We start from the raw sequence: 19,769 nt of genomic DNA on the forward strand, positions 1-19,769 counted from the left end.
TATAAAGACATAGAGGACACCTATATTTATTACATTAGCTAATGTTACTGTGTTTTCCTCCAAACAACACTTAACAGTGGGAAGAGCAATTATTGTTAGAAACACCCTCTCCACATGCAGGAGATCACACTCATCAGATGTCTGGCTCAGTCTGGTGCTGCAAGATATATTTGAGGATTTCAGTGTGAATTACTTTAATCCCAACTTTAAGAAAATTTCACAACTTTATGAGCTGACAGTCATCTCTGCCAGCAAGATAGAAAAGGGGACAGTTACAAAAGAGTCTTCATCATACGGTGTGTAAAATCTGGAGAAACTTCTTGTCTGCATTGGTTTTCTTGCTTTGCAGTGAAAATGAAAAGCCACACTTACAATGAACAGATGTAGTGTAGCAGTGGGAGATGCCATTATTTTAACTAACAGAAAGGAAAGTTAAAAGCTGCAGGAGTAAAAGACTCTGTTTGAACAGCTGCTCAGAACAAACATTACAGTCAAAGTGAGCCACTTGCGAAGTGAGTAAGTGATTCTTAATATTTAAAAAACAGGCAAAGTCCAAACAAGGCCTCATTTATTCTACAATTATGAGTAGCACAAAAAGACATTTCTTGGTAGATTATTGCTTCATAATGAAAGAAAAACTGATTTGGGTTTCCTTGTGTGAAAGGAATTTGCTGCACAGCTTGAAAACTTAATAAGCCAGCATAAGTCAATGTTATACACCATCACACTGTGAAATCTGCTTACTGCAAACCTCATCTTATAATTTTATTCCCCTTGACGGGTTATGAAAATAGTTTCTCATACGCAGAATGATTTTTTTTTATCGCATTGTGATTGATTTTTTTCTGAATGTGAATATTGTGGGTCTCTGTGGGTGATGAAATATTCTCATCAGTTACCTTGGCCTATGGTGTGGATATAATCCACTTGGTCATCCTATTATTTATCCTATTTAATAGATGCTAGTCACTTTAAGGCATCTGTAAATGTAATACATCTCTGTGGGCACTTAGCAGCCCAGGGATATTTTCTTCATCTCTCTGTATTGTGGTGGTCCAGCTTCCTTTTCCTCCCGACCCCGCCTGTGATCCTTATAGCTCTTGTTATTGCACGTCCTCTTTCAGCTGTGCTCTCTTCAGCGATGAGGGTGGAGGATGGGAGAGGAGCTTGGCCAGCTCACCAGGGAGCAATTAGCCCCCACCATCATGGCTACTTTGATAATCTGCTCAGGCTGGTTGAAGTAGACCCTGTAGAGAGAGTGTGTCAAAAGACCAGTTGACTTCAGATGAAAAGTAGCAAAACAAAGCTAAAACCACTGCAGTTTCAGTATGAGAGTATATGTTCTGTTTTAAGAAGTGCAAGTAGGAAAATTGAACCCAAGTGCAAATAGTTGTAAGCAGACATCCAGATAATAGAGAAATTGTAAGCTTAGCTCACTGATTTTTGGAATGTGTCTTCTTTAACAGAACAGAGAGTCAGAGTGTGTCACTTATTCTTTCAATTTTATTTATGATTCTGAGTTTCCTTAATAAAGCTTCCCCCTGAGTGTTTTAGTCCTTGCTTTGTTCTCCGTTGAAGTGATGATAGATGCAAACATACTGTGTGTTATAATTAGCTTTTTCAGTGGTTAAATAGCAGCAAACATATCACATAATTTAATAATGACTTAAAAAAGCACCATCAAGCCACTGCAATCATGAAGTTTATCATGAAGTCATCAAAGATTTAACCTCAGGGTGAAAATAGTAACATGCATACGGTTTTCAGTTAATTTGCCCTCAAATTTAAATCTGAGCTTCTAATTTTAGAAATGGTCAGGAAAATGTTGCTCTTGAATTTTTTTGTCATAAAAAAAGTCATAAATGAAATACAGTGCTTAACAAATTTATTAGACCACCAGCCAAAGTAAGGTGTATGCCACAGCTGCCCTAAATTAACAGCATTGGTAATTACCAAAATCATTTTTTATGTTTCTGCAATGGTTAATACACCACTATGTAGAAGCTCTTTAACCCAAATGATATTTTTAATGCTAAAATATAATTATTATTGTTATCCATGCATTTTTAAATTCACTGATTTACAACAAAACTGAAAAAATAGTAAAGCACATCATTATTTCTTTATTAGTATGTCAAATTATAGTTATTTACTTGCATTCCTGAACAAAAAAATGAGTTTTAGTGGTTCAGTGTTATGCTTGATTAATTTCTGACTTCTCAGAGAAGCCCAGTGAGCCGGCTCAAATTTGGGTATAAAAAGGTGAATTCAGTTTGAAATTCCTCATTCCTGTTCAAAATAGTAAACGTGGAGAGCTCACTGAAAATGAAAGAGTCCGCATTAAAGCACTTCATCATGCTGGATGGTCTCTGAGACAAATATGACAGGTGGTCTAATAAATTTGTTAAGCACTGTATATATGCAAGATTGTTGGAAGATTTACATGAGGTACATGTAGTTGCAGTTAAATAGTAAAGGCAGTGTAGGACTTTGCCGTTAAACAAGGCTAAGGTGCTTGCTTAGAAAATTTGATGAAGCTCACTCTAGCATCGGGAACAGTGGTACATTAACTTAACAAGAGTTAGATTGCCTGCATATTTACAAAATCGTAATTTAATATTAATGCTAGTAACTAAGGCTGTCAAGGTTAATAGTATTAATTGTGATTAATCAAGGTCCACAATTAGTGTTTTTTAAAATTGTGCTTTATTTCATGCCTAATAGTCCCTTCCAACATTCGGTGCCTAAGCCATGTAATTGATCAGTCTGACTACAGACCATTTATCTCTGACAACCACTCTCACTGACTGTTCATCTAAGACACTGTCTGTTTAAGTAAAGAAGTGCCCTATCTTGCCTGTACGACGCATTTCATTGTAGTTAACGTTACTACATCAGCTAATGTAGGAAAGTTAGCTTTAGCAACGGGAGAGTTAGCAAACATAGCTAAAACCAACATAACTACACCAGCTATGTAGTTAACATTATTACATAAGCTAATGTATGAAAGTTAGCTTTAGCAATGTGAGCTTCAGCAAACATAGCTAAAGCTGACATAGCTACACTAGCTGCGTAGTTAACGTTACTACATGAGCTAATGTAGGAAAGTTAGCCTTAGAAACGCAAGTTTAAGCAAACAAAGCTTAAGCTAACATAGCTACGTAAAGAATGTAGTTACCCAGCTTACGTAGCTGCTCTGTGAGCTTAGCTTTAGCTATCTTAGCTATGTAGCTATGTTATCTACGTAACTAATGGAACTATGTAAGCTATGCTTGCTGTGTTAGAATGTTTTCATGGAGGACAAGCTTCTTTCCTGTAAGCTGACCATTTACTTGGCTTTATCAAATGTTTTTATAATCAGGTTTTGCAGGTCAAGTTTTGGTATCCTAAAAGTGACCTTAATCCTAACCCTAACCATACAACCGAAGTTTAATCCAATTTTATTTCTTAAGTTATGACATGTATTTCTGTTCTGAAATAAATGGCAGCTCAGATGAACGGTCTGTTAGGGTGGCCGTGAGAGATGAATGATCTGCAGCTGGACTTTCATGGGAGAGTCGGTTTCTCCCTGCTCCCTGATGTAAAGTAGCGTCACTGTGCTCCTTAATGGCTCATTTTACTTTATCTCTCAGACAGCCTAGTAGACAAGTCAAAAGTCATCTACTCCTGATATTCAACATTTACCATTTTACTGTTCCCTTACTGCCTTTTCAATCAATAAGTAATTTTTTCAGTGGTTGGGTTCATGTAAAAATCTTTCATATGGTAGCTATAAAAGCAGGTCTATATCCAAACAGAAACTTCATAACCCTTAGTTTAAGAGGGTAGCAAGTAAAAAATTTAAATCTGTTGAAATCAAACATGCACATCTTTACTGTTGTTGTTCACAGATATCAAACAAAACATTTTTGATTGTTGCAATTTTTTTTTTTCTTATTGTATTGTGGTTACACATTTTTTGGGTTCAAAACAAGTAAAGACTTAACATTTATTAGCTATTCAGACAAGACAAGGCTTATTTAAAGAAAACAAGTTTAAAACAAAGCAGGTTTAACACAGGGAACATTAAAAGAAAGATACTGATGAAAAATAACAAACATATAGAACATAGATAAAAAATATGAAATTTAGCAAAGGTAAAACATAAAACAATATGTCCAGAAGTATCCTTGAATTGGACATTTAATTATTATTTATCTGCTTTTTGTACCTAACACTGTTATGGTGCCCTGAAGTCTCAGACTTTAGGACACCATAACAGTCTTCCCTTGAGTCTTCTCAAAGAAAGACACAAGAGAGACTTCTCTTCAGTCTTCCCTCAATGATGGATACAGATTCATGTGCCTGTCTTGCATACTCCATATGGAGTTAGTCCAGTCCAGTCTATCCTGAACATCTCCCTGAAGATTTAGGCCTACAGTTTGCTCCATCTATTTTGGGCATAGACCTAAGATGCCCTCAAAACCCCTGCAGGGATTTTGTGGTCGTGAAATCCACCAAAACTTTTCACCAATTATAATTTAGATGGTTAAATTAATTTTTCTTTAGTGAGCTTGATCATTTTATGTTTGTGTGAGGGTTTTCTTAGTAGTAATGAGCAAGTTGAAAAGCCTTGATGAATGACTTTTTCATTTTCCAAAACAGATTGTAAACTATTTATTTATAGACAAACATGTCCCTGTACTGAAACAAAGATTACATTTTGAACATGTTTCTTGTGCAACAAAATGACTTTTGACCTTATTTAAATGTTATAAACTCTTTCAACAACACAAAAGAAAATTAAGTTGTTGTAAGAAGGTGATGGCATTAAAGCCTTTCTTTCTTTGTCAGTGGCTAATTGCTGTTTTTGTTTCTATTATTTGAGAAATGATTTTCGCAATCAGCACATGAATCATGCTTATGAAATGTCAAATGAGAACATCCCACTCCACAGGCACAAGAGCCATGAGCGTTGTCTAAAATTGGCTTTTTTTCACATGTAAATTGCAGCCCTCAGCCTGCATCTATATTAAGGCCTCATGTTTGTGAATTTGGCTGCCCTGAATAAATAGCTGGCTAGCTGTGTGTCACTGTCCAAGAGTCTTAATGCACTCAGTTACCACAGACACAGGAAGATTAGAGGCAATTTAGTTTATTAGCTGTTTTTACCCGAATGGACTGCAGAAAGGACTGATCCTACCTACTGTATGCTCTTGTTCTATCATATTTTTTGACAGTTAATATTCCATATTTCTTAAAGCTGACAGTTTGTGCTTCTTTGTGCATATCTCTTGATTTGTACTCTACAAAGTAGGGGTGCACTGATTGCAATTCTCTGGCCGATCACGATCTTTAAAAAGCCTGACCTGCCGATACCGATTTTTTTATAACTGACAGCATACACCTTCAGTGTTCCAATCTTATTTTATTGAAAAACATTGAACAATACCCCTGAAACAATATTAACTTGTTGTTTTAACTGCACATGAGGTAGTTCTCTCAAATATAAATGAAAAGTTTAAAGCATTGCTGTCCAAACTACTAAATTATATCATTCCTTTAGTCTTTCATTTTTCACATTTTACTAGGTAGAGGCATATGAAACCGATCTTATCCACTGATCTTATTTACAAGGATCGACTGATCGCCGATCTCCTAAAATTACGGAAATCGGCGCAGATACCGATTTTGGCCAATCGATCGGTGCACCCCTACTACAAAGATAAAAAATTTCCCATGTGTGAGGCAATCAGGCAGTGTTACAACAGTAACAGTGCCAGTGATGCTTATGTTCATTTGAGAAGAGTCTGTAGCTACAGAAACTGAGGCACAGTGGAGATGGGTAAGTGTACCCATTAAGCCCACCAAAATCTAAGTTCACATATTTTTCATAGATACTAAGATGGTTTATAAACATGATCATTTTTTAAAATGAAAGATTAATCTCTCATTTGAAAGTATAATTATTTACTAATGCATATTTTAAAGAACAAATTAAAGAAATTTTATGAATAAAGTCAAAAGTCTGGCATGGGCTTAATTGGTACCTAAGTACCATTTAAGCCCATCTGTGTTCCAAATAAGCCCACAACCACATTTATTGACTGAAATATAAAAGTTGTTATATTTTTTAGGTAGTAAACACATATTAATTCAGTAACATGCTATACATGTTAAACACAATTGGTTTTTTGAACTTGGATTTAATGTTTGGCTTTTAAAAATGGACCACAACAAACATGACTAAGTAGGCCTAAAACTAATTTTCATTGACTTCAGTATTTAACTAACATTTCATTTAACATTTTATTTAATATTGACAAAATTTGATTCAGTATTGACAAAATAAAAAAAATGTATTTGTTTTTAAAAGTATTAAATTACATTACAGTGCATCAGCAATGTCTAGGCTAATTGAACTTGGATTTAATGTTTGGCTTGTAACAATGATGATTTTAGGAGAGTTGCTGTAATTCTTCCTGTTTGTTGGTATTTCTCTCACTGTAAACAGATTACTATGCAAAATTAACTGACATAAAAATTCTTCTGGGCAGTGGGTGATCTATTATGTACTCGTGTTAATGAAGTTAGTGAGGTATAACAACATCCAACACACAGTGAAAAGCTATCAAACCTCAAAGTTTCATTATTTCCTACTGGGCTTAAATGGAACACACTGGGCTTAAATGGTTTTACAGTGACTACCAGGGAAATAAAGATAATGTTCTCACCAAAACGAAACAAATGTGTAAAGAAATGCCTGTAGCCTAAATACACTGTACTTGCCATCACAGTTATCCCTCTTTTGCCAAACTTTCTGAATTACCAAGGAATTCTTGTTCAAAGTTAGCTTACACTGGCTGTTTTTTGGGTCACTGTACCATTTAAGCCCACCTTGGAAAAAAGCCATTTTTTGGAAAATATTTCACCCACCCAAACACTTTTTTGTGTCTTAATTTGAAGATTTATGTAAAATGAATCAGAAAACACTTAGTTTGTGTACTTATAATTTTTTTAATCCTTAAGCGGTGTATTTATCAGTAGGACTACATGTGTTGACTCATCTTTTCGCATAAAACTTAATAGTAAGAAATGACAAAAAACTACTTGTTTAAACACAAATACCAAATCAATAATCGCTCAAATAACATAATATGAATGTACTTAACAAGTCAGTGGCTGAAAATAGTTGAAAAGAGGTTCTTTCTGAGGGGTTCCAAAACACCAAAGACTTCATCTGAGCCTCCTTGAAACTTCACACAAATGTATGCAGGCCTTATTCAATATCGACAAATGTGATTGGTGCCAAACAAAAACTGACACATAATTAAGAAATTGTGTGATTGGACAAAATAATGTATCAAATTAAACAGCCCCCTTTTTTTTTTTTTAATTGACTTCAAAGTTGCAAGTGGGCTTAAATGGTGCCTGGGCTTAATGGGTACGCTTACCCTATTTTTTTTCATCACTTGGCTGATATTCAAGAGCTTTCCAAACGTGTGAAGGTTTGGGAGTCACCTTCTTTGCCCTTTTTCCACTTGAGACTGTTTGGCAGACATGACGAAGGAGTGAGGAGGATGGACTATATTTGGAGACCTTTTAATGTGACGCTTTGTTCTGACATTAGGCTAACTTTTTGCTTTTATAATAGTATGCAGATAGCAAGATAAGGAGGGAAATGCAGAAATGAAGATGCAGAGCAGATAATGAGGACGTATTTAAATTCAAATTGAAAAAGTGAGTAATGAAGGCTGTGATTATGGCTTTATTGCCCATGCTGGAGTTAAACCCTGTTAACAGCACTGACAGAGAAGGTGACAGATTAACCGAGCAACAGGAGAGAGATTCAGGGGGGAGGCCGTGTTTGAAGGATTGAGGATGATGGAGAGAGAGAGATTGCAATGCTTATGAGTTGTTCCCACCCCTCCATCCCTCTGTTCATCTCTCCCAGAGCTCTATCGCTCCATCAACAGGGGTTTCCATGGCAACCTCAGCCTTCCTCTAGACCCCATGTGAGCAGAGCCACAGGATTAGTCCAGAAAGGAGGACTCAAATGTCAACACAGCTCCAGGCGCTGCCACGTAGGCCTTAGAGGGATGAGGGGTGTCTGATTTTCTGCACAGCTGAGTGATTGTAAAAGCGTGTTATCTTGTCATTGCCCTGAGTGTCCAGTAAAGCTCACTGAATTTATCAAAAACAAGTTTGTGAAAGCAAAAGTGCTGTTATGCACTAAGAATAAACATGCATAACATTTTAAAGCTGTTACCCCAAGGGTGGCATAAAATTATCCTGATAAGCAAAACACCACTTGAGTATTATGTCATATTCTCTCTTATATAAACATCTAGAAGATATGCAGAGAAACACATAGGGCATCAGTTTCCTTAAGCTTTATTTCATATTTAACAGTTGTGCATGAATATTATGCACTTCATGAACCAACAGAGTCTCTATACAGTAGATAGGCTCTGTGAGGAACTGTAGATGATGATAAATCTTACTTCATCTGTTTTGTTTTGCCTTCATGATTAAAACGGATGGTGAAAAAATTGTGTTTTTCACATGATTTAGTAGTGAATGGTCATAGTTGTTATCTTTTTTACACTTTTTATTGGTTTAAAATTTGTTAAAACCCACTGACAGATTTAAAGTTTGACCAGTAGCACTGATTTATGAAAAAGAATTTCATGGAAAATGGAAATACAAGGTTTTGGTTCGACACCAGGGATATTTTAGTTTCATAAACAAGGAATATAGTGCAAATGCTTTGCTTTCAGATACACTATTATTCCCTAGAAAATGTTTTGGGGCCCCCAAATTATAATTAATGAGCCACTGCCTTTTATTCTGTTTTTCTTTAGGAATCTGGAAAGCCACATATTTTATTTTCTTATATCTGTCTCTGTGAATATACTTTGAGGCCCAGCAAAATCTTTCCAAGTAGCATTACTGGCTCTGAAGACACTGTTAAATTCTTAAAATCTGGAAGTCAGCGGCGCAGTAGAATGTTTAACTCAGTGTCACCAGTTAATTTAACACCAGCAATCTCATGACACCAATTGTATAAATCAGATATAATAAATGATATAAAGGTGACATGAGTAAAACTTCTGGCTGTGCTTTTTTTTGAGACTTAGTAACATGTAATCAAGTATTATGTAATAATTTTAAATATGATAAAATAAAAAAACTATATCATTCAAAGTGAAATATTTCAAGACATTTTTTGTTTTAATGTTCATGATTACAACTTGCAGCTCACAAAAATTAGAATCAACAATCTCAAAATATTAAAATACCATGAAACATTTGTTAAAAAAAAAAGAAGAAGAAGAAGAAAAAGGGACTTGTAATACATAAATGTTTACTCCTAAAAAATTATGCTCATTTATGTACTAAGTACTTGATTGGAGCTTGTTTTGATCAGATTACTGCATCGTGGCATGGAGCCAATCAGTCCGTGGTACTGCTGGGATGTTTTGAAGCCCAGGTTGCACTGGTAGCAGCCTTCAGCCTGTGTCAGGTGTCTCTCATCTTCTCCTTGAAATTTCCACTGAGATTTTCTTTCTTTAGTTCATAAATCTGCCTTGTTTAACAATCCTCTGAAGGATGAGCTCATCTCTGTTGCTTCTGCACCTTTTTTTACCACACTTTTCCCTTCCAGTCAACTTTCCATGAATATGCCTTGATACAGCCTCTGAGAACAGCTCGCCCTTTCATAGATGACCTTCTGTGGCTTACACTCCTTGTGGAGGGTGTAGGGTTGTGAGGAAACACTTATCTCACGAGACGAGACGAGACAAGATTTGGGCCCACAAGACACAAAGAGATTTTACACTTTTTTAATTTTGGAAAAAAAATTACATGGGTGGATAATATGTCCTTTATACAGCTGAAAGTCAAAATTGCAGTACATTCAGGTCTGTTCAAAAATGTTTGAACTAAGTATTGAATAGGCTATCAATTCTTCCAAAGAGTATGTCTTGTCTAACTTTGACTCACACTACATTTTAATGCCCTTCAAATCAAACCTTTCATTTTATTTTTTTTTAATTAACTTTTTATTAGGAAAATGTTTCGTACAAAAGTATAATCAACTCAGCATTGTTTACAACATTCATTTCTCACTTTTTGAAACAAAGGAACATAAAAAACAAAAGAACCAAGGTGGCTTACATAATATACATTCAGAGAGATGGAAGTTGTACAGATTCAGGTGTGTTTACTAAAGTCCATGCGTGTCAGGGTAATAAAATCAATCCATTTAGCCCAAATTTGATTGAATTCAACTTTCTGAATTCTTAAACAATAGGTTAGCTTTTCCATTTTATATATCTCAAAAACGATTCCAAACCATTCCTCCAATGTGGGAGGTGAAGGATTCAACCACCTTCTGGTAATTGACTTTTTACTGGCTACTAGAAGAGCCTGTAGTACCTTTACATCTTTCCTTCTATTCATTAGTTGAGTTCGACCAAAGTACAAAGTCTCAAAGTTCATAGGTAGGTGAGTTTTAAACACAAGAATCAATGTTTTATGTATTTCCTTCCAGTAAGAAGTTAATGTGGGGCATCCCCAAAAAACATGAAAGTGATTTGCCTCCCTCGAACCACATTGTCTCCAGCAGGACATGTTAATATTTTTATATTTTTCTTGGAGTGGAGTCTTAAAATATCTTATAACATGTTTCGTACAATGCTCCCTCCAAATCATTGAATTGGTAGAGGACCATTGGAAGTTCCAAATTTCTCCCCACGCTTCCTCTGACAGATTTAATTTTGCCTCTTTTTCCCATTTTTCTTTGATATATATAGTGTTTTCATTCTTTGCATAAAAAAGAGCATTGTATAATTTAGATATGGATTTACGTGTTATTGACTCACTGGCTGCCTTCAGAATTTTGAAAAACTCAGATTCTGCCGTTGTTAAATCTGTGAGTTTACACTTCTGGCTAAAATAATTCCTCATCTGAAGATATCTGAAAAAATCTTTTTTTCTCCAGGCCGTGTTTGTTTTGTAGGTATTAAAAACTGTGTAGTGTGTTTTTCTCTGTGAATGACAGATATGTTGTGAGACCTTTTTTTGTCCAAGATTCAAATTTTTTGTCCTTTCTATTCGGAGGGAAGTCTGAATTGTATGCGCACCATCTGAAAAATTTTAGCATATTATGAATTTCACTATATTTAACTACTTTCTGCCATATTTTTAATGTTAGATTTATCCATGGGTTCTTTAACTCTTCTAGTTGTTTTGACAGACCTCTGTCCGCAATTGCAGCCTGCAGAGGAAAACTGACATTTAGATTAAATTCCAATTCTTTAGATTTGGCCTCGTAATTTGAGTCACACCAATATAGTAAAGGAATTAGTAGCGAGGCTAAAAAGTATTTCCTTAAGCATGGGAGTGCCATACCTCCTCTTTCCTTCTCCAACTGTAGAATATTATATCTAATTCGCGGCCTTTTCCCCTACCAAATAAATCGGGAAATCCATTTGTCCCATTCCTTAAAATAATCTTCATTCACTTCCACTGGAAGAGTTCTGAAAATATATAACAAGCGGGAGAGAATATTCATTTTAATTATGTTTATTCTTGAACTTAAGTTAAGGAATGGGATGAGATTCCATCTATGAATGTCTGCTTTGATTTTTGAAAATAATTGTTCATAATTGGCGCTAGTTAATTTGGTGAGGTCCTTTGTTAAGATTATTCCTAGATATTTCAGAGATTCTGCTTCCCAATTGAGTTTATACCTTTTTCTTAACCCCTCTGAGACTGTACAGTGTCGGGTAATGACCTGTGTTTTTGATATGTTGAGCTTATATCCTGATAGACTCCCAAACCTTTCATTTTAATAGTCTACAAAATCTTTAAGTAACCACACTATGCACTCATTGCTACAATTACAATAACTATTTTAATATTAAATTTAATTATATATAATAAAAGCATTTAGATTATTTTCAAAGTACTTTAAGCACTGTTTACTACAGACTGAAATATAAAGAGCTGCATCAGTAAACTCAAACTATTTCTCATCCTCTTTAAGGACATCCAAATTTAAAACACTGAAAAGAAATCTTTCTGTCAATAACACATTTGCTGTAATTTAGATAAACAGATTACTTCATCGTTTTGTGGTCTTTTTTTTATCATATGAGCTTTGACAGCGTTGGACATGACGCACAGAAGCGTGTGTGATAATGTGTGTGCGTTGGTGAGTGAGTGTGTGTCGCGTTTACCTGGAGCTAGAACTAGCACTTTGCTTTTTGGAGCTAACAGTGGACTCTATGGCGCTCACACAGAGTTAGTTTAGCTAAGATTACTGTTGCAGTAAACCGCCAGTCGCTCGTGTTAAGCTTCTGATTGACACGTGCAGCCATCAGCTGTTGGATGTGTGACTGACAGACGGTGAGATGAGGAGACATGACGAAGCAGCGACTCAAAGTTACAAAGTCACAAATAGCGGCACTTTGAGCAAGTCTGCCCTCATACACGAACTGGATAAACGCTGTATTCTCCTCATGGAGATGCCACAGGTTTTCACCAGCACTATTTCATCATTTCACACCGTTATGATGAACTTATTATGCATTGGCGGATCACGTGTGGCCCCAGGTGGAGGAGGGGGTGGGGGTTGGAGCGGTCATATTAATGGGTCCCAGATTAGCTCTCATCAACTGTTTTAAAGTGTCCAGGGCATCTTTGTGATCTTTTATAACTTCCAGTTTGGTTTGGTTTTCTGTAAGGAGAGCTGCTGCTCCAAGTGTCTGCGCAATATTGATCTCACGAGATTGATTTTTCCGCGACGAGAAATCTTGTGGTGTTCTGATCTTGTGCCACGAGATCTCGTCCCACCCCAGTTTTGTGTACTGAACCAGGGTTAGAGAATGAAGGCTCTGCAAACCTTTGCAAATTAGACTTTTTCAATTTGCTTTTCCTTTTTCTAAAACTTTGAGATAGCAGATTTTTGTGAGCTGTAAGCTGCAATCATCAAGGTTAAAACTAAAAAATCTTAGAATATCTCTCTTTGTGAAATGATTCATGATTCATAAGATGAATCTAGAGTTTATAAAAAATAACTTTTTGAATTAGATCACAGGAAAAACTGAACTTTTACATGATATTCTGATTTTCTGAGGTATACCTGTGAAATTTTTCCTTGACACTGTTACTTTGCCACATGTTTCCAGGTGTTTTTCTCTCGGTGTATTAATGTAAGATGTCTATAAATTATATGATTAAAATGATCTAGCATTATGAAACTAGAGATGATTGATTGATTGATTGATTGATTGATTGATTGATTGATTGATTGACAAAATGTAATTGTGAAATTCAAAGCAGTTAATTAAATAACATTTAATGCCAAGTGTGATGGTTTTTTGAGCACTTTAATCTCTTTCAGTAACTTGATTCAGAAAAAAGTGCAAATTTTGTATTTTTTTAGTAGTTTTTGAACACTAAAGAAGAGGTAAAGAAGAACAAATATTGGACTTGAATTTAACACGTGATAAATGCTGACAAATGCTGGTGTTGTTTCATCTCTGCTGTTTGTGTAAATTTGTGCCAGTAACTCCGGTTTTATCTGTGAAGCTAAGAAAAGTGTTTCCATGGCACAAAAAATAACATTTTCTCCCACAGCAGCAGCAAAATTGCAGAACAACAAGTTCACTGTTTTTATCTTTCCCCTCTAGATTTGTAACCCTGGTAAAATATCGGAAATTTATTCATCATTATGCCTACAAATCTGTGATTATCAGTTTTTTTTCTCTTAACACTTAAGCTAATTATTATTATTATGTGCCTTTGTGGTGCAGCAGTATCATAAGGTTTTAAGTTCAATTCACAAAAGTAAATGGTACAGTTTTCATTGCATCTCTGTGTATTTGTGTCCACACAGCTGCCGTGGAGGCATGTGTTTTGCACGGGCTGAAACGAAGAGCAGCAGGTTTTCTGCGCAGCAACAAAATAGCAGCTCTCTTCATGAAGGTGGGGAAGAGCTTCGCCCCGGCTGAGGAGCTGTGTAGAAAGGCCCAGGAGCTCGAGCAGATCATCGAGACAAAGTGAGAATAAACACATCACAGTCCATCTCTTAACATCACTTCAGGCTTCGAAGTGGTTATCAAAGCCCTTTGTGAGGGAAAGCAAAGACAACAAACAGCTGTCTGCTTACTTGAAGGGTTTCGTAAAAGCTTCTACATAATTGATTTTATGAGCTTTTATGACTCATGAATTACTCATGGCATTACCTTTATGTAGATGCATTTTTACTAGATTGAACTGACCACAAATATTCTGCTTTTTTAGTTATTATTCAAACCTGTTCTCTTTCCATCTACAGACGGAGTCAAAGCTTGCAAAGTCAAGACAGCCTTCGCAAAATGCCCCGTCTGCCCAGCCTCACCCCCCAGGGAGTCAGAAACCTGTGGATCAGGACGGCTCTGTTTGAGAAAGTGCTGGACAAGATTGTCCTCTACCTGGTGGAGAATAGCAGGTGTGTTTGAATAGACTGGTGTTTTTCTTTTTTTTTACTGTTTGTGTAAAAAGATGTCTCCTTGAAAGCCTGCTTTCTTTTTTTTTTTTTCTCCCAGTAAATTCTACGAGAAAGAGGCTGTGTTAATGGACCCTGTGGATGGACCCATCCTCGCCTCTTTGTTAGGTAAAATACATGTGCAAAGCCTCATGTTGTAATGCGACATTGGTTTGTCTTGTCTAGATTAAGGTGGATTAAGGTAAACAAGAAGAGCAGAATGACACTTGTTATTTGGAAGTTGGAATTGTATATCGGAAAAATGGACCCTTCAGAGAGACTTTGTGGCAGCACTGACTAATGCTCTTAGCCAGGTGGGAGTTGTGAATGGAGTGGATGAACAAGTCTGTCCTGCAGCAGAGGGGACATGACCCCTCACTGGCCTTCCAACAATATGCACTGACAATTTTTCCTTAATAGACCCCAGACTGGAGCACCACAGCTTGGAATTGGATTTAAGGCATAATTTTGGGCAGAAGAGCAGTAAAAATCCTATTTTTCAAAATAAAACTAATTTTTAACATTCTGTTTTCTTATCCTTGCTTTTTGTTTGTGAATTTTGGGACTGTGACTGCATCATTAAGTAAGTAAAAAGGGTTCAGTGAAACATTGTGTGTGGAAAAATCTCACATGAATTCCCGTTCCTAGTCAGAGAGGGTCAGGATTTTAACTTTACAGTCAGAAGTTCTTTATTGCCTTAATGTTTATCAGATTTGATAGTTGTTGTATGTAACTGATGTAACTGTTAATCTTTACCGGTTTAGTGGGGCCTTGTGCTTTGGAGTACACAAAGATGAAGACAGCTGACCATTTCTGGACAGACCCGTCTGCTGATGAGTTGGTACAAAGACATCGAATCCATGGAGGCCACTGCAGACAGGATTCTCCAACTAAGAGACCTGCACTGTGTGTAAGTGTTAAGACTGGCGATACAGGAGATCATCAAGTAGAATTAGTACTAGTCTTTTCTTATTTTACCTCTTAACACAGCACATGAAAATCTGGCAAGAAAATCTTTAGAACCACTGGATAATCAGGCCTTTGATGACTAGGTCAGAAAGGGGAATCTTACCCAAGATCAGCACAATTATCTTGCAGTGTGTGCCAAGCTTAAGGCTGTGTTTATACTACAGATAAAAGTGAACTGTATCTGACATATTGGCTTTGATGTGACTCAAATCAAATTTTACGACAGTGTAAATAGCACAAGTTGCATGGAATACGATCTGTCAAATCAGATCTGGGTTGATCGGATACAGTTTGAATTTGTGCAGTGTGACATCACATCACTGGCAGGACGGGAGGGAGGGAGAAGGGAGCTTACATGACAAACCATTGTCAACAGCCTCATGCTAATCACAATCATGGACAAGTTAGCAGTCAGCGGGTCATATTTTTATATCTCTGAGCAAACTGTAATGTTAGAAAATATTTTAAATTTGACACATAAACAAAAATAAGAACACATCCTCAACTTCAGAATTGACTGAAAAACATTTAGTGTCAGTGCTCACTGAAATGCTTATTGCACAATATAACTGGACACAAAAACTCAAATTTCTCACCTTAAATTGATTAATTTCTCATATTAGGTGTGTCTGGATGTTACGGATATTAAAATTCAGCTGGTACTCCTGCGGTAACAGAGGAGCATAAAAACTAATATGAAAACAGTTTGTATGCCTAATTTCTCCTCACACTCTTAGTATCTGTTGTAGGATGATGAGTGTGAAGTAGTGTATGTATTTTGGCAGAATGTATGTTGTTCTCCTCCTCTTCTCTCTTGATCAGCTCACAGACCTCTTTGATCAAAAGATCTGATTGGTCTGTAGGCAGAGGATAATACAGAACAATTTCTTATTTTGAACATTATGCCAAACATGCTGTAACCTTTTGGAGAGCAGGTCAGGTATTCAGCATAAGTTACCATGGTGATCTACCAATGAACCAGCTTTGTTGTAATGAAACAATAAAGGTTTACCCTTAAATTACTGTGATAACCGTGGAGGATGGAACTTTGTTCTTCTGCAGTAGTTGTAGATGGGTTTTAGTGCTGCATGTGACACCTTTGCTGTAGGGAAGCACTATATTGGATTTTTGTCTGTATCTGATATACCAATATTTAGAGATTCATTTCAGCCAATACAGATATTTCAATAAGTATTTCAGACATAAAACTCTAGTCCTAAACCTCCAAAAATGTATTAGTATATATGGCCAAAATTTACAGTTGGTACACAGTCATGGACGAAGGTATTGGCACCCCTGGAATTTTTCCAGAAAATACACCATTTCTCCCAGAAATTGTTGCAATTGCCAATGTTTTTGGTACACAGGTTTATTTCCTTTATGTGCATTAGAACAACACACAAAAAAAACAGAAGAAAAAAGCCAAAATTGTCAGAATTTTACGCAAAACTCAAGAGATGGGTCGGACAAAATTGTTGGCACCCTGTTAAAACTGTGGGTAAATCATTATATTTCAAGTATGTGATGCTCATTTAAACTCACCTGTGGCAATTAACAGGTGCTGACAATATAAAAATCACACCTTAAGCCAGTTAGAATGTATAAAAGTTAACTCAACCTTTGTGTTGTGTGCCTGTGTGAGTCACACCAAGCATGGAGAAGAGAAAGAAGAGCCCAGAACTGTCTGAGGACTTAAGAAGCAAAATTGTGGAAAAATATGAACAATCTCAAGGTTACAAGACCATCTCCAGAGATCTTGAAATTCCTTTGTCCACTGTGCGTCATATAATCAAGAAGTTTATAACCCATGGAACTGTGGCTAATCTCCCTGGATGTGGACGGAAGAGAAAATGTGACAAAAGAATGCAACACAGGATAGTTGGAATGGTGGATAAACATCCTCAGTCAACCTCCACACAAATTCAGGCTGTCCTGCAGACTCAGGGTGGAAAAGTGTCAGGTCAGACCATCGTCGTCATGTGAATGAGTTTGCAAAAATGTACCTGAGTAAGCCTCAATCCTTCTGGGAGAACATTTTGTGGACAGATGAGACTAAGGTAGAGCTTTTTGGAAAAGCACGTCATTCTACTGTTAACAGAAAACAGAATGAGGCCTACAAAGACAAAAACACCTACAGTCAAACATGGTGGAGGTTCAAAGATGTTTTGGGGATGTTTTGCTGCCTCTGGCACTGGGTGCCATGACTGTGTGCAAGGAATCATGAAATCTGGAGACTATCAAAAGATTTTGGGCCACAATATAGGGCCTAGTGTCAGAAAGCTGGGTCTGTCTCAGAGGTCATGGGTGTTCCACCAGGACAAAACATACCTCAAAAAGCAACAAGAAATGGTTGGAGACAAAGTGCTGGAGAGTTCTGAAGTGGCCAGCAATGAGTCTGGATTTAAATCCCATTGAACACGTATGGAAAGATCTCAAAATTGCTGTTGCAAGAAGGCACCCTTCAAATCTGAGAGACCTGGAGCAGTTTGCAAAAGAAGAGTGGCCCAAAATTCCAGTTGAGAGGTGTAAGAAGATTGTTGATGGTTATAGGAAGCCATTGGTTTCAGTTATTTTTTCCCAAGGGTGTGCAACCAAATATTAAGTTGAGGGTGCCAACAATTTTATCTGGCCCATATTTTGAGTGTTATGTAAAATTATGTCAATTTTGGCTTTTTTCTTCTACTTTTTGTGTTGTGCCAATGCATATAAAGGAAATAAACACATGTATACCAAAAACATTTGTAATTGCAACAATTTCTAGGAGAAATTATGTATTTTCTGGAAGAATTTCAGGGATGCCAATACCTTCGTCCATGACTGTATATATATCCAAAAAGAGGTAGTAAATATTATCAGGGATGTTGATATCTGCCGATACCAATATCAGGCCGATAATATTGTGATTTTTTGCACTGGACTGTGTCCAGCTGACACACTGGAGTCTGTTAAAGCTCAAGTATGTAACACTCAATGAGAACCGTGTAGAATCAACTCTACACCCCCCCCCGTTCTTTTCTTTGTTTGAGCTCCGTAGCTCTGCCCCTCTTTCTCACAGAAAGAATCGAATACTGACGGTGGCACAGCTCTCGTGGAATGATTTTACTCTGCTTTTCCACTGAAATCAATGGCCATGTTAAAGGCAAGAAAACACTTCATCTCAGCATGAACAAATTCTACATAGGACGAACACTGCTGGTAACTCGGCCATTGTATCAACTTCTCACTGAGCTGAGAGGTGGAAGCGCACCTACTACAGCGGCCAGTAGGAACGGCCTCTGACCTGAGCCTTGATTGGCTGCAAGTGCTAGCCTCCTCATTGGCTGGAGCATCGTCCCTTGCTGGTTTTCCCCAAGTGGGAGTGTAGCGCGAGGAGGCATTGCAGAAGTGTGTTATTCTGTTAGATGGCTTTAATAACAAGACCCTGATGGGTTGTGTTGTTTTTGTGGGCATATGATAATAAAAATGAATCGCTTACAGCAGCTTTAAAGACCACATTTCAAAAAAGAAAAGGGGAACAGACAAAAACAATCAGATCTAAGCAACGACTTTGAATTGAGCACAAAGACGAACCATGTCAACGAGTTGCTGCCTGTCAGACCACTGTGAACCCACTAAGATGACTGGGTGTAATGAAGCACAGCACGTCCCAGGAAAAGAACAGAGTGTATCTGAGACATTCACCCATACTGAGTCTTCAGGTTATTAGTGAACCAATATAACTTGACTTAAAACACAACAAAACTTCAACTGTTGTGTTGTTTTGTGTGTAAGTATGCAAGAGTAGAGTCATCCTTTTGATCAGGATAAAGGAGAGATGCATTGGTGCACATGAGTGAATGCTATATTAGTCATTTGAAGAAGTGTACTCTGACAGGTAGGCTGTAATCTGTTATGCAAAGACAGTCATGAGTTTAGCACCGGTTTACAATGTTTGTTATCCGATTTGACATATTTGTGCAGATCCAGAAGCGGCACTCCAGCAGCAGCATGGATGAGCGCCCTTCCCCTTCACCATCAGCTCGTGAATACGTGGAGTCCCTGCATCAAAACAACAGGGTGACCCTGCTGTTTGGCAAAAACAATGTGCTTGTACAACCGGTAACTGACTGATTCATTTTTTTCCACTCTTGAATATTAATATGACACTCTAGTTTTAAAAGTTTGAAAGTTTTGCAGCTTATGACCAAGTTTGCTCAACACTCTAAAGAAAGAACCTTTGTGATAATGGTCTTTTCTTCTTTCTGACACTTAAAACTAATGTAACACCCAAGTAGAATCATTTTAA

At 37.0% G+C, this 19,769-nt stretch overlaps 1 protein-coding gene across 6 annotated transcripts in view; it reads left to right on the forward strand.

The window, feature by feature from the left end:
* The window catches only part of sgsm1a (small G protein signaling modulator 1a), a 50,652-nt gene that overhangs the window by 13,152 nt on the left and 17,731 nt on the right, over nt 1-19,769 (forward strand). For all 6 annotated transcript variants that reach the window (XM_041787646.1, XM_041787648.1, XM_041787651.1 and 3 more), the window contains 5 exons: nt 13,886-14,048; nt 14,327-14,479; nt 14,577-14,644; nt 15,280-15,425; nt 19,445-19,582. In XM_041787646.1, coding sequence (XP_041643580.1) covers nt 13,886-14,048; nt 14,327-14,479; nt 14,577-14,644; nt 15,280-15,425; nt 19,445-19,582 — 668 coding nt within the window. The remainder of the gene's footprint in view (nt 1-13,885; nt 14,049-14,326; nt 14,480-14,576; nt 14,645-15,279; nt 15,426-19,444; nt 19,583-19,769) is intronic.

Source organism: Cheilinus undulatus, linkage group 5 (assembly GCF_018320785.1).
Source record: "Cheilinus undulatus linkage group 5, ASM1832078v1, whole genome shotgun sequence".
Lineage (NCBI taxonomy): Eukaryota > Metazoa > Chordata > Actinopteri > Labriformes > Labridae > Cheilinus > Cheilinus undulatus.